This window comes from Crassostrea angulata, chromosome 8, assembly GCF_025612915.1.
Source record: "Crassostrea angulata isolate pt1a10 chromosome 8, ASM2561291v2, whole genome shotgun sequence".
Classification (NCBI taxonomy): domain Eukaryota; kingdom Metazoa; phylum Mollusca; class Bivalvia; order Ostreida; family Ostreidae; genus Magallana; species Magallana angulata.
Window position 1 is genome coordinate 31837493 of NC_069118.1, and position 15114 is coordinate 31852606.

A 15114-nucleotide genomic window follows, 5' to 3' on the forward strand; every position below is an offset into this window, starting at 1 on the left:
TTAAGATATAGTTAGAATGCCCTATTTCTTAATGGATTGTGATTAAGGTTGATGACAATACCTTAACCTACGCTTCCTAGTTAACTGACCTGTCCGCGTATGAATATGCGCATTTTAATATTGGAATGAAATTATGATGTTATTAATGTCAGCACGCAAAAAAACTAGTACTGTAATTGATTCAGATTGATATGCAAATCCGTGTAGCAGGAACCTTAACATTCTAAAAATACAACATACGGGAACTGTTTGTTAAACAAGGAAAATAACAAGGGTCATCAAGAATAGAATGGTTAAGGCCAAGTACACTATTATGTGAAATGTAATTTTAATAAAAAATGAATGATTATTTATTTCTGTAATAATAATAAACTTAATATTATTGTAATTGTTACTGTGTCGAGATGACTCCTTTTTAAGAATATAAGCCACTTAACATATATGTTATTTGCACACGAAAATATACATTTTAAAAATGAAGTTTTCAAATATATTTTAGAATGGCAATGACAAAAATTGGATTTCTGTTTTAACCAGTTAACAATCTTTTGAAGCGATTTTTGAGTGTAACCAACAACTATGAGATTTGTGGCAAATATTCCAATTTTTTTATTTTATTGTCAAAGCTCATTATTTTTTTCCGAAAATGTTGATAATTATGTCATTAAAACTGGAAGAAAATAACTGGTTCTTTTTTAAAAAAGGTCTTAGTTCGGGACTACTTACTGATATCTTGATAATCTTTAAACTAAAAGCTTAAACTTTTTTTCTCGTTTTATCAAACACTAAACAAAGCGGAATGAAAGTGTTTATTTAATCTGTATGGTCCGATTCGGAGTGCAAAAAATTCGATTTTTAGCTTTATGAATAAATATAGTGTAAAAAGTCATTCTGGAAATTTATGGGGGGGGGGGGGGGAAACTACACCCAAGAATACTATACTTGGATTAAAGATAGTCATTTATTCAAATAACAATGGTAACTAATATATAGATTAGCCTTTTTTTTCTCTCTTACCAGCATTCATTGATATTTTACTAAAAAATTACAAATTTAAAGAAGTTTACGATGTGTGTTATTGGTAACTATCCATTTTGTGATAAACATGAGCATAACAGGAAAATTTTTCTAGAGTTATATTATGATAGATAATATATTCGGTTGGGAAATCAAAGTATAATAATGCACTTTTTGAAGGGGCATGGTCATGTTTTTAGTCAATTTTTTTTTTAATTTTTTATTTTTTACAATGTAAAAATACATTTTAAATTATAAACGATCTGTTATTGTTTTTTTATTGAGTTTTTAATTTTCACAATATATGTACACACATGACATAATAAGTTGTTGCATTTGTAGAAACATATTATAGAATTTTTAAATTGTTGCTAATTAAACATTTCCGATCCTTATCCACGCAACAAATACAAGAAGAAGTGATCTATAAAGCTTTACTTTTGTTCCGCATAGACAGTACAGTCTAATATGCAAAACGCTAATGAGTATTGTTCTTGATAATACATTGTATATTTGTGTAAGGAATTTTATTCCCAATTTCCTTTCGAAAATTTTTATGTATTCATCCAGCAATGAATACGAATAATTTACTGTATATACATAGTTACATTAAGGCAAAATCAGGAAGCTCGTACGTTACCAAATATGGTGAAATGTTTACTTGATGCTCCATTAACATAACATATAGAAAATGATCTATTCGATAGTTAAGGTATTGACATGAGAAGTATATCTTTGTCATCAAACATGTGGAAAAGAACCAATTTTTAATTCCATTTTGTGTCTCCTTTCAAAACACACTAGGGAATAAGAGCAACCAATATAATAGGGATATAGCGATAAATAGGGATATAGCGATGAAAAGCCAAAAATCAAATTATACCTAAATACCACTTGAATTTCATTAGTTGTTCACATGAAACCGACAGGGTCAAAATATTGACACTGTTGCTAATAAAAAAGAGGAGTTTGGTATGGGTTTTGCAGCAATTTCACTTTCACGTCAATATTTGATATATTTTATCAGTTCATTTCCGAATAGGAAGCATGACTATGACAGGAATAAATGAGGTTTATTATTGTTAAAAAGTAGGCTTTTGTTGTCATAACTAATTGTGTAACTTAATTATTCATTATTTATAGTGGTGCCAACATTACCAGAATTTCATAATGTAACATTGCATAATTCTTACATTACTCAATCAACATTGTCTTTGTTCTTGATCCGAATATTACCGTAAAGAACACAAATAAAAGTAGACAAACTATATGTAGATGGAATTATGATTTTGAAATAGTCTTACACTATACTTAATGCTATTATAATATAGTAGTACCTAATTATTGAATCCCTGAACATAAGCATTTCAAACGTGCAGGAAAAACTGTTCTTTTTTTTTTTAAAGATTGGTTTCCGGTCATGTACTGTAATGGTTTCGATTTCCTTCTAGTTCAGCCAAGGGCCTCATAAGCGCTTCCTTCCGTCATTGGGTCGGAATATTCTTTGCTATGAGCTCTATTTTCATTTGATGTGTCTCCAGAAACCTGTTTCTCAAGTGTGCTGAAATTTCCCAAGTGTCTTGGCGCCTTTTCAGAAAGTAAAGACATGTTTTATGAAATATTAATACTCTTTTCTACAAATAACAGTCGTCATATGCTGATACTTGATCGATGTTGTTGTCACTTAGTTTTATTAAATGTTTCTTTTCTTTAATAAGATCAATGATACTTTGACATAAGGTGTTGATATATGTTTTGTCGAGGGTTTTTAAGCTGAATCATTTTATTTTAAGAAGGCACTTTGAAATATATGGTGCTATCTGGACCCTACATACTAAAATTTTACTATAATTTATTGACACTTTATAAACATAACACTTCCTGATTGCAAGGCATGGTTAACATTAAATACGTGTTGAGGGGGAGAGAGGGCTACAACTCCAGAGGAGAAGTAATTTACTCAAATCATAAATAAATACAAAAAAACAAAACAATTTTATGTTTCTTACATCAACTCAAAAATTGAAGTTGTAAAGGGCAAAATTAATACAAAAAATATCAAGCATATAGTCCATGTATCGTTATTTTTCGTGTATGTCAACAACACAGATTGCATTTGTCCGCCATGTTTACTGACCATGATTAATTTTATTTTGGAACAGTTAGCGAGAATTCAGGACCGGTGGTCTTAAACTACCGGTATAGGAACTTCCCTATATTGTAAACCCAAATAATGACTTTGATAAAAATATACTTTTTAATAATGTTAACACTGATATTTACGAAATCAAGCCAATAAAAAATATATACACATATATACATGTAGCTTAGCGTGAATTCCATAAAGTCTCGCGTGAACGGTCACACCCCTACGAATGTGTTTGGAATGTTTTCTTTATTGCTCCTAAGTATGGCATAAATCTAGAAATGCTCGAATGAAGACTTGACCAAGATCTGTTCAATGCCTGCCTGTGAAATTTCGAGCGGAAGTATAAGTGTTTGGATAATATTCTCAAAATATATATTACAAGGGTCATCAAGAATAAATTGGTTAAGGCTAAGTACACTATTATGTGAAATGTAATTTTAATAAAAAGTGAATGATTATTTATTTCTGTAATAATGATAAACTTAATATTATTGTAATTGTTACTCTGTCGAGATGACTCCTTTTTAAGAATATAAGCTACTTAACATATATGTTATTTGCACACGAAAAATCTACATTTTAAAAATGAAGTTTTCAAATATATTTTAGAATGGCAATGACAAAAATTCGGTTTCTGTTTTAACCAGTTAACAATCTTTTGAAGCGATTTTTTAGTGTAACCGACAAGAACGAGACTTGTGGCAAATGTTCAAATTTTTTTTATTTTATTGTCAAAGCTCATTATTGGGTTACTGTGCTTCAATTAAGCCTTATGACAGCGTTAGCGTTGAACATGGCTAGATATTTTTATGTTATTCACAAGCCTATACTGTTGTGATCTCTTGATAGAAAATTGTGCAGTGATTTTTACATCGGTTCTTTGTACAAAGTACGATATTATAGAAATAAAGATTTCTATACAGATTGTTTTGATTATTTAGCAATGATTTGAAATAATGCGTGTGCTCCATGGTGCTAATCACGTTTGTTTGTTTGTATTTTTGCACAAATACATGGTCCTTCTGTTTCAAGCATGCGTCTTTTTGTAACACAATTCAACATTTAATATTCAATGTCAGATGTTTGTTTTTATGAATTTGTGATGCTGAAATAGTATTCTAGATTTTATTGGGATTAAACGATTACCAAGTCCATTGTAATGTTATGCTCGCCGAAGAACTGTAAACAAACTTGAACTTTAAAATTTTTGATAATTTTGAAATTGTTTAATTTTTGTTATCTAGTAACGTTTATGATTAAATGTATAAAACTTATCTTGTGTTTCTGGTGTTTATTTGCATAGAATACAAATTGTCGTTTTTTTCCATTGAATTCTGCGAATACCGGTATGTTATCGTTTGTGTTAAGATATGTAAACAAAATGTTATTAATTTTTGTTTTAGTTTATTTCGATGTTGTGATTTTTTTCATAGAGAAAGTTATACATAGTAATTACGTTATTTGTTGCAACAGCAGAAAAAAATATTTTCCATACGTTATTATTTCCATACAGTATTTTCCCTTCATTAAGAGACCATTTAAAATAAATGCCTCTATAAAAATGCAACTGATCGCACTTTTCTCGACCGGTATTTATAAGGTTATACCCCTGTAACAGTTGAGGAACGATCGAAAATAATATCATTATGGCGACCAAATACTTTTATGAATTTATGTCAACTGTAACTTTACAGTTAAGTGGACCTTTCGTCGTTACCTTTTTAAGTAAAGGGTAAAAATGCCATTTCTGATATACAAAACTTTTTAAGTTTTATTTGGCGGGGGAGGTCTTAGATTTGAATATATACAAACTACTCACATTTCTGTCTGGTTCGTTGTTCATGAGTACGACGTTTTCATCATATAATGGATTTTCTTGACTTCTAATCACATTATTTGATGCTTTCCTTGTCAAAAGATCGAAAGATTTTAAAAATATTTTAAAATTGAATATATTATCGAAGTCTGAACACATTTAATAGTGTAAAAGAATGTGTTTTAAACCTATCAAATTAAGCATTGCCCAAAATTTATATAATTCTTAATATTATGAATGAGTGACACATTTTCTTTTGAAGATTGATTTTTTTAAGAGAAACAAAACACAATAAAATTAAAGTTAAAAAAAAATCCGACAGAATACAATTCATCATAAACAAAAAAGTCCACCTTATCTTTCTAACCCTCCATAAGCAATACTAAAGAAAATAAAATAATGACATATATTTCCAATGTTTGTTCCCTGGCAAACAAAATCCAGATGTCGAAACATTAAACTATATGCATTTAATGTATTATTTCCTTAATTAAGTCTTGTAATGTATCAAGATGAGAAAATAAAAGCAAATCAAATTAAAACACTGTAGGGGTTTTATTTACAATAAATCATACCATCCATTTCTTCTTTTACTTTGCCAAAGTATGAAGAACATGGTGGCCATTCCCAGGAGTAAGCCCACAGCTGCAGATCCACTTATTGTCAAGGTGACAGCATGGACTGTAACATAGTAAAGTAATAGGTGAATCAACAGTGATAGCAATCAATAAGAATGATAAAAATTCTTCATAAAGATGAATCTAATAGTTTTATTTTATGATGAGTGGTAACTTGCAGCCAAAGCATTTTGTTTTAAAGAGATGAAGAGAGGTAGCCATTCTAGGTCTTTTTATCATTATACAAAAATAGTTTTGTGAGTTAAATCATTATACAAAAATAGTTTTGTGAGTTAAATGAATGTGATACAAAATGTAAAATAAGTGCATTAAGAAAATGCAAACTATTGTAAAAGTTTCAAAAATTTAAAACATCCAATTCAGTAATCAAGGACGATAACTGTTCATAAACTCATATTCTGTGGACACTGAGAGTTCGAATAAAGATGAAATGTTAAATGTTACAATTTGATACAAAATGGAAACATTTTAGCTTAAGGTTTATTTTAATCTGATTGTTAATATACAAATGATTTGTTCCGTTCAAAAATGCCATTTACATAATTATTATAATTCGGGTAATAAATGTAGCTAAAACGATAATAGCGTTTAAAGGGGCATGGTCACGATTTTGGTCAAATTCTATTTTTATGTTTTTTATTATTTACAATGCTTTAGAAATGCATTTCTAATGATCAAATAAAATTTGAGAGTCATTCGTAGAGTTATAAGCAAGATACGGGGCTCACAATTCTCTGTCATGTAAACAAGGCTCGTGCCCTGTTTTTGTTTACATAGGTTCAATATACCAGAAAATAACCTTATTCCAGCTTATTTGTTTATCTTTTTATCTATTTCAAGCATAGATTAGCATTTCCTAACGGTAAACACATTTGTTCTAAGTTAAAAACTGGAATTTTTACTTCAACGTTCAAAATGTAAACAAACGCTTTGTTTACATAGCGAAGAATTTCCAGCTCTGTAACTCGCTTATTACTCAACAAATGACACTCAAATTTTGGTTGGCTATTAAAAATGCCTTTCTGAAGCATTGTAAAAATTAAAACCGGAAAAATAATTTTTAACCAAAATCGTGACCATGTCCCTTTAACACAAAACCTCACGAAAGCAGAGAAAAAAAGATGCTTATGAGACAAGGGTCTTTAATTTCAAACGAATAAACATAAAATCAAGCTTAGGAAAGCTTATTTCATGATACCGAAATTCATACCTTCCTGTTTTAGAGATGGGATAGGATATGTTGAGGACATATCTTGGACAGCTAATTGAGAAACATTAGATACATGCACATCTCGCTTTGCAATGTGCTCGGTATGTTCAGATCCTGAATGATAAATAATTTTCTACTGAAACACATTCATTAACATTAATTGGATATTTCAAAACATATTTTTTTTACAGCTAAGCAGAAAGTACCTTGATGACAGGCGGCTATCCATTCTAGGCATTTGGCAGCTTTTTTCAAACATCCTGGAAGCTCATAATAGTTAGATTTTGTTTTGTAATGGAGTGTTAATGGTGTTAATATTGCCTAATTCCTTGAAACCGATTTTACTTATGAAGTTTTTCAAAGGAAACACAAAGGAAATACATAAATATATAAAAATTCGTTAATGTTATATTCTTATACAAAGCAGTTATTGACAAAATACAAGAAAAGATATCATCAATGATTTATAAAAACACAAATGTAATGTTTCTTGTCTTACATTGAGAGAATTAATACACATCCATTTATCCTTCCATCCATCCATCCATCCATCCTTCCATCCATCCATCCATACATACACATGAACTTACTTGCCTCCTGACTTGCAGCCATTCAAATTATGTGATACACGGTCTCTTAGAATAGAAAGCAAACTTAAATACAAAGGCACTGAGTGATACAGGAAAAAATGATGGAGCAACATGTGACAATATCTAATATTAACCAAAACATATACTCGGAGACAGGCATGAACATGCACTGACTCTGTGAGTACATTATTAAGAGTGCTCAATTCCGTTCTCACTCTAGTTATTCAAAAATTAGTCCTTAATTTATTATTATCATGGTTGTTTTATCTAATTGAAATGTAGTGGAAACAAAAGTATCATGCCTTGTTACAAATCTCATAAATAAATGCTCAAATGTGGGATTTTTATATGTAATATTATACACGTACATTCATTTTTACAATGATGTGATTTGAGCAATGAAAAAAATGAAATAAATCATCAAAGGTAACCTAAATGTCAAATGGGCCGGGAGTCTAATATTAATGTATAACTGATTGATCAAAGTTTGTACATATTATGCACATGCCACTATAATAATTGAATTACTCTCTTAATAGTGATATAACTGCTTGGCATCGTGTGCACTGGTCAAAGCAAAATACCCACGCTTTACGATCACATCTTTAATGCAGATGATTTTTTTAAGCCTTCGATCTATTATAAAGACGGCTTTTCTCCTATATCTTTGAAAATGGTTCCAAGATATCTAAAACCTCATCCTCATTGAATTTTTGTTGTTGATTTCTTAGCAACCCCGATATACAGAACACATCATGTTTAAAATCTTCGAAAAATCACAATATTTGCGTTCTGTTTGGTTTTTGTTTTATTTTCTTATCTCTCATCAGGTATAAAACAAAATTGGTTTCTTCTACATCTCAAAAAGCAACCACTCTATGCGCCAAGGAAGCAATGATATAAATAAAATAATATTAAGCGATAAAATGAAGTTTTGTTTGTGTTTTGACATGAAATGATTTATTTGTTATTTTTTGTTATTTTTTCCTTTTTTTTTGGGGCGGGGGGGGAAGGGGTGCAGGTTTTTTTTATTTATTTATTTTGTTATTAATATTCATATACATCGATGCAATATCTACATGTGTATTTTTCAAATGTGTCTATTGGGATTTATACAATAATTAGGAAATATATATACATAAAATTTGATAGGTTTTCAAGCTTTTTTTAAATTAAACATACACTAAACTTTGAGCCGTGCGTGCACGGGTTGACATTGCATATCGGACATTTACGAAATAGATACATCGACACACCGTATTTTTGACATTTACAAAACAAAACAATGCTATTAATTTCACTACACTTTCCTTAGTTAGAATATATCTAATCTAACTGTGTCTTAGGAAAGGCCCTCACCATGGACAGTTAGATCGAATGCCTCCCATATACCTGTAATGTAACAGAAAATTGCAGAAATCGCCCCGAAACGATTTTGGAGAAAATTAATGAAGTTGCATTGAAAATAACAATCAAATTAATTATAATAAACCATTTTGAGACTGACTGTGAATACCTTTCATCTAAAAATTTAATCCATATCATGAAACAATTCAGCAATTTTTCAACAACGTACACGTATTTTCTTTGCTACAGAGACAATAACGGAACGCATTCTATCGTAAAACCGGGTCCGTAGGACATAAATACATTTTTATCATTTTAACGATAAAACATTCTATATATTATATCTTCACTCTCCTAAGAAATATATTGTGAATTTTATGCATGAAATTAATTATGTTTTACCATCACAAAAGTAAGTAAGTAGATATGTATACAGTATTTGTTATTTTATAATTTCTCTCATAAGAATTCATAAATATATATGAACAGAATATATAAAGCAATTACATGTTAATTTCCAATGAAAATTTACACGTGTTTGTGATATTGTTTCTGAGATATGATATTGTGGAAACATGAACTAAAGGTCCGTTAGAGTGAATGTATTGCGCACGCGCTAGATTGTAAAATTCAAAAAATCCAGATGATTCTCGGGATTTGTTTTTAGGAATTGTAACTGATTAATAATTAACGAAGCTTTATTGAGAAAAAATGAAAAAAAAATTGGTAATTTTCAAGTACCAATGATGTTTTAAAAATGTAAAACAAAAGGCACTACTCTTCCGATTATATCGGTATTAAAGCTAAAAAAAATTAATATAGTAGTATAGATATATTTGCACTCGCATTTTAAAATCAACTTTTCCTTAAACTTGCAAGAAATCAAAGTATTGTCCAAAACATTAAGGATTGAGCAAATTTTTCTTTTATTAAACTTCAAGTTCTGTTAATTTACAGTACTGATGACATATTGCAATATTACATATCACCGAGCAAACAGAGTTTCATAATTAATTTTCACATTGAAATCTGATTTTTTCTCGATATTCTTCTATACCAACCCGTTTATTTCTTATGTAATCAATCTTATCAAGTATAAATTCACATATAATGTTTTTTAGTTCTTTATATAACAGATGTATAATTCTTGACAACACAACATATTTACAACATAAACATGATACTAATATACATATACAACTGATTATAACAACAATTAAAACAAATCGAGAGCATTTTATCTAGTTAATTTTGCGTTTAATTCATAGCGGGAAAAGCTTGAGAATCCAAAAATAGTAATCACTGTGATAAAAATCAAGATTTGATTTCTTTTGTTATCAACTATACAATACCGGTATGGAATTAGACGGTTGAAAAGCTTTTGATATAGCCTTTATAATTCGTTAAAGTCACCAGGTTTACAGAATACATGTGTTATAGGTACTAGCTTTATAGAGTGTAAAATGTAAAACATCAAATCATTAATCAAACGTTATACACCGTCATATCAAACACAGAAGACCAAGTATAGTCATGTGCATGCAATGCATCATGCACGCCTGAAGCGTTTTCAAAAAATATATATATATATATAAATACAACACTCTTGGTATGGATACTGCAATAAACTGATACTGTGGTTTCATCAATATTCGTTGAATACCAATTTTCGTGGATTTCGTTGTTGAGTTGATCCATGAAATTAAATGTTCATTGAAATGCAATTTCTATTAACATTTTGTATTGAAAGGATCATTGGCCACGAATTTACGTATCCTTGAAACTGTGATTTTCATTTTATCCACGAAAATTGATACCCACGAAAATTAATGAAACCACAGTAGGTGTCAGGCTAACCCAACATGTACATTCTTATCTATTAAGAGTTAGTGAAAATAATTTTTTCAAATATCATACAGTATGAAAGTAAAGCATCATCATTTCCATTAGAATAGAACGAAGGATTTAAATTTTTTTCAGAACTACATTACAATATATAAAAGGCTATAGAGATTACCATTCATTATAATTAGTTGTGTTTCAATGTGTACATGTAACATGAAACACAATCTCAATTTTTCAAGTATTTCTATTATATTTTTTCCGTATTTTTATTTCCTTGGTTAAAATCTAACATATAATTTCCCGTTTTCATTCAAACTTTTGCAATTCAAAGTATTCAACATTTGCATCCTGGTTTAGAAATTTTGAAAGTCAATTATCCAAAAACGGTATATTGAGACAACAACTGTTAAATACAATGTACAATGTCCTTATGTTTTCTAAACATTAACACAAATAAATAAAGATATTTTTGAAACATGTTTATATCGAGAAATCCACATCAGCAGGGACAAATTTTCAAAATGTTCGATGAAAATTATTTTTTTTAATCATTATAATGAAAGACAGTCATAAAAAATACACATTATCTCTCTCTCTATCTCTCTCTCTCTCTCTCTCTTTCTCTCTCTCTCCACATTACATCAATATTTACGTAATTGTTTTCACTACATAGATATATACATTGCTGTTCCACCGGGCTGCGTAGATGCAGACCGTTGTTTCGAATTTCCTCGATGTAAGCTTCCCTTGGGCTGCACCATTTTAATGTAATCGTCTGCTTCTGCTTGATCATCATCCGATTCTTCAATTTCCGGTTTTGGCACTTCTGGTGGAGGTTTAAGTTTTCTATGTCTTTGGTTCTAAAAAAAAAATTATTCATGATACATTTAAAAATCATATGAGAGTTGCCTAGTGATTTTGTTGAATTGATGAGCTATATATAATTTAATAGCTATATATGAAGAATATCTTACAAAAACATAATATTAAATTGATCGTAGTAATTTTTGAACAATATTTTTATACAAAGCAGACCAATATGTTAGTTGTATCTTTTCTTTGCTGTTTAACATATTTCAATGAAGGAAACGAAAAATTAGAGTTGGACTAGATCCCGAGTACGTTTTTGAACATGTTCATTCTGACGCTTGAAACAAAACAATTAAATGCAATAAGCGCTATAGTTACAAAAACATTTACCTCATAACCTGGTTGAGAACTTGTAGATGAATCATTGGTGATATCTTGGATGTAAAAGTTAGAAGTGGCGTTGAATTCAGTGGGTTTCCTAGACAAGTCGATATTATCATCAAAATAAAACGTCCCCTTTGATGACCTCAGTTGACAGTTGCCTGTTCCGCTCCTATATTGCATGAAGAGAAAAAAGATGTAATTTTGTCAAGGGACACATTCAAAGTGTAATTATATGGCATGCTGTTTTCAATTCTTCTCTTTTTGTCTTTGTATATTGACCCAAAATAGTGTTTTACGATAATAAACGCAGTCAAATCTCAATATATTCTTCATTAGAATCCAAAAACTAAAGGAAACTAGATTTAATAATAAGAATCCAAAAGGAAGCCAGTGTTCCTCACTGATGTTTACAAAACCCAAACATTTATTATGCAAAGCTATCAGCATATCAACGTTTTCTCATACCTTTTGGATTTAATCCTGCAAGTGATTCCCATTGCTAATAATCCAATCAGAACGCCAACAACAAGGCACCCAGAGGCAACCAGCCAAAAGGCGTAGTCGTTCCCTTTTGTGTACAATGACATACTTAATTATATAAAGCATAAGGGAAACTTGATTGACTAAATGACATCCTTTATTATATACAGCATAAGGGAAACACCGCGACGTAATAAATTATACAAATTCAAGAATTGAAATATTTCTGATTTTAAAATATAGAATATGTTATGTTGTGTAGGTGTTAAAAAGATTTAAAATGAAGTAAAATGAATAAAATAAACTTGTTGAGAAATCTTATCATTGGATATTATGTAGAAATGAATTCTGATTCGATATTAGTCTTTATGATGTGAATAGAAAAATTGAACATTCACGTAAGAATATTGATATTAAAATTTTGATATATTACGGCAGATCTTAATGCACAAATAGATCCCTTCACGATAAATGCGGTACTGTTCGCTTCCGGGGCAAATTGATATACTTTGTCGAAATTTTAGTAGGTAGATAGTTAAATGACATAATTTAAACAATTGACGTTACGTCATATTTCACCAAATTATGTCATTTTGACCTGCAAAAGAACAGTCCCGCAGTTTCCTTGAAAGGGTTAATAGAATATATTCAATGTTATTGATATGGTGACATGCGTAATATTTATACATGTTCATGTCATTTTGAGTACGTTTTCAAAAGATGATGAGGATTGGCTTAACCAGTTTACAATGATTGAGGTTTGGCAAAAAATTATTATGGTGCAAGCTAAAGCCCAGTTTTTATAACTTTATTTCAAACATAAATCTAATGACTTCCTCATATAACAGACTTTCTAAATTCATTCGATTGCATTGGGGTTCTCTTTTTGGCAATGAAATCCAATTTTAATCTCTACATTCTTGCACCTTATCTTTTATGGTGAAACATAAAGAAATAGTGTTTTCCCATGCTATTTGTAAATATTCAATTTGGTCGTGTTAGTCATAATGTTTCCATGCGTTTTTTGTCTGCAAAATTTCTGAAGGCAGTACATCGTTGCTTTTTGGACATTTTTTCTTTTTCAATTCGATTTTTTTCATCAAATATCTTTGGTTATCGATTGGTGTGAATAAATCAAACCTTAAACAGTTTTTATAAAGGAAAATACAGAATACAACATTGTGGCTAAACGAAAGACTAACGCATACAAAACACAAGCAATTCCGAGAAATTTAAGGAAAGACATGGTAAAGAACAAGTCAGCAATGAATACTTTCATTAATAGAGAGGCACATGCTTCAATATATAAAAATTGATACATTTTATCACCAACACTATATTCGGTCAATTAACTTTTATGAAGTAATTCTTTACAGTGTTTTTTACAGTCTTAACAGTGTTTTTTTAAGTTCAGAAACAAGTATATAACTGCAATTTTCCAGAAAATGCTTTTATAACACGATTTATCATCTTGGCTTATTTACCTTTGCAAATGTGGTTCATCAACCAGGTGTGGTTCGAATCCATTTTCATTCACATGTTAACCTTTTGCAAAAATCCAAACATTGGCAGAACACATTACTGATGTGACGAAATATATATCGAAGTCAATTAAAGGATTCTATGAATTACGGTTTCGTTGTTGAATCTCCGTTTAAACTGAATGTATCTATTCGATTATTTAGATATTGTGTATTCAACTTTCACTTCCCGTTCCATTCAACTTCATCTTCTTCCTCTAAATATAATAACCAACGCCGCCTACCGGGAAATGGCACCGATGAAAAAAATTCCACATATGTAGATGCATACTTAACAGATTCAATTTCCCTTTAAGTATGTTTTTTAAAGTTTTTTGTAATGATTATTTTTATTAGTCATTATTGTCATTAATGTTTTACTTTTCATATGAAATTATCTTAATCAACAAAAAAGTTTAATGATATTTTACACAGCTGTTTCAGAGGAGTTATACTCAAAACCTATTTCAGTTATATATCTTTACTTATGACCAAAATCTCATAAACGTATTGGAAACAAAATTTCCTGTAAATATGGATATTTACACACCATGTTCTTTTATCTACTTTTGTTTATTTTCATGCAACTGAGTGATAATAAGCCCTAGGTTATAAAAGGGACAACATTCCCAGGGGAATTGATGAATTTGCCCCCAACTTATGATCACACTGATATTTTTAATGTATGAGTTAATCCCAGATCACTTAGAGCTGTAATTGTTAGCCTTCTTCATAAAAAAAATGAAATTATTAAAGTAAACTCTCTCTTACTTCAAGATACCAGATAATGCAGAGAGAGAGAGAGAGAGAGAGAGAGAGAGAGAGAGAGAGAGAGAGAGAGAGAGAGAGAGAGAGCGAGAGAGAGAGAGAGAGAGAGAGAGAGAGAGAGAGAGAGAGAGTGAAGAATTGGGTGACAAATTAAAAAAAATCATTCAACATTGTTTAGAATTTTATTAAAGTACATATAAAAACAACGTCAGCAGTGTACATGTACCTTCCAACGAACTGTTAAAAATATGAATTTTATAAAAGACTAACTATAACAAAACACTCGATACCATTAAGGGTCGGATTTTACACTCAAAATGTTTCTAATTGTTTTTTCACCCATTTTTCCGCTAGTTTTTTCCCTTTATTTTTTCTATTTAACCTCCATAATGAACTTTCATGTCTGTAATGACCGTAATTTGTAAAACAATTACAGGTGAATCTCGATAACTCGAACTTTGGGGGACCATGATTAAACTTCGAGAGATCAAGAGTTCGAGAGATCGAAAGTTTAAAAAAATCCGGAAATTTTTGTTCCGG

General features: G+C 30.1%; 3 protein-coding genes across 3 annotated transcripts in view; 1 reads left to right on the forward strand and 2 right to left on the reverse strand.

Annotated features, from left to right (window-relative positions):
• Nucleotides 1-15114, forward strand: part of LOC128160211 (nucleolar protein dao-5-like) — a 148455-nt gene that overhangs the window by 95731 nt on the left and 37610 nt on the right. The window lies entirely within an intron of this gene.
• Nucleotides 1046-7552, reverse strand: LOC128160219 (uncharacterized). The gene is made up of 6 exons (XM_052823516.1): nucleotides 7421-7552; nucleotides 7037-7090; nucleotides 6831-6944; nucleotides 5558-5663; nucleotides 4986-5073; nucleotides 1046-2604 (listed from the first exon to the last, which is right to left on the reverse strand). Exons 1-6 carry the CDS (start codon nucleotides 7440-7442, stop codon nucleotides 2470-2472), a joined length of 519 nt encoding a protein of 172 aa, XP_052679476.1. The 5' UTR covers nucleotides 7443-7552; the 3' UTR covers nucleotides 1046-2469.
• LOC128160220 (uncharacterized) lies at nucleotides 10615-14050 on the reverse strand. Its single transcript, XM_052823517.1, has 4 exons — nucleotides 13771-14050; nucleotides 12272-12374; nucleotides 11813-11975; nucleotides 10615-11472 (listed from the first exon to the last, which is right to left on the reverse strand). The coding sequence occupies exons 1-4, from the start codon at nucleotides 13817-13819 to the stop codon at nucleotides 11278-11280; spliced, it is 510 nt and encodes a 169-aa protein (XP_052679477.1). The 5' UTR covers nucleotides 13820-14050; the 3' UTR covers nucleotides 10615-11277.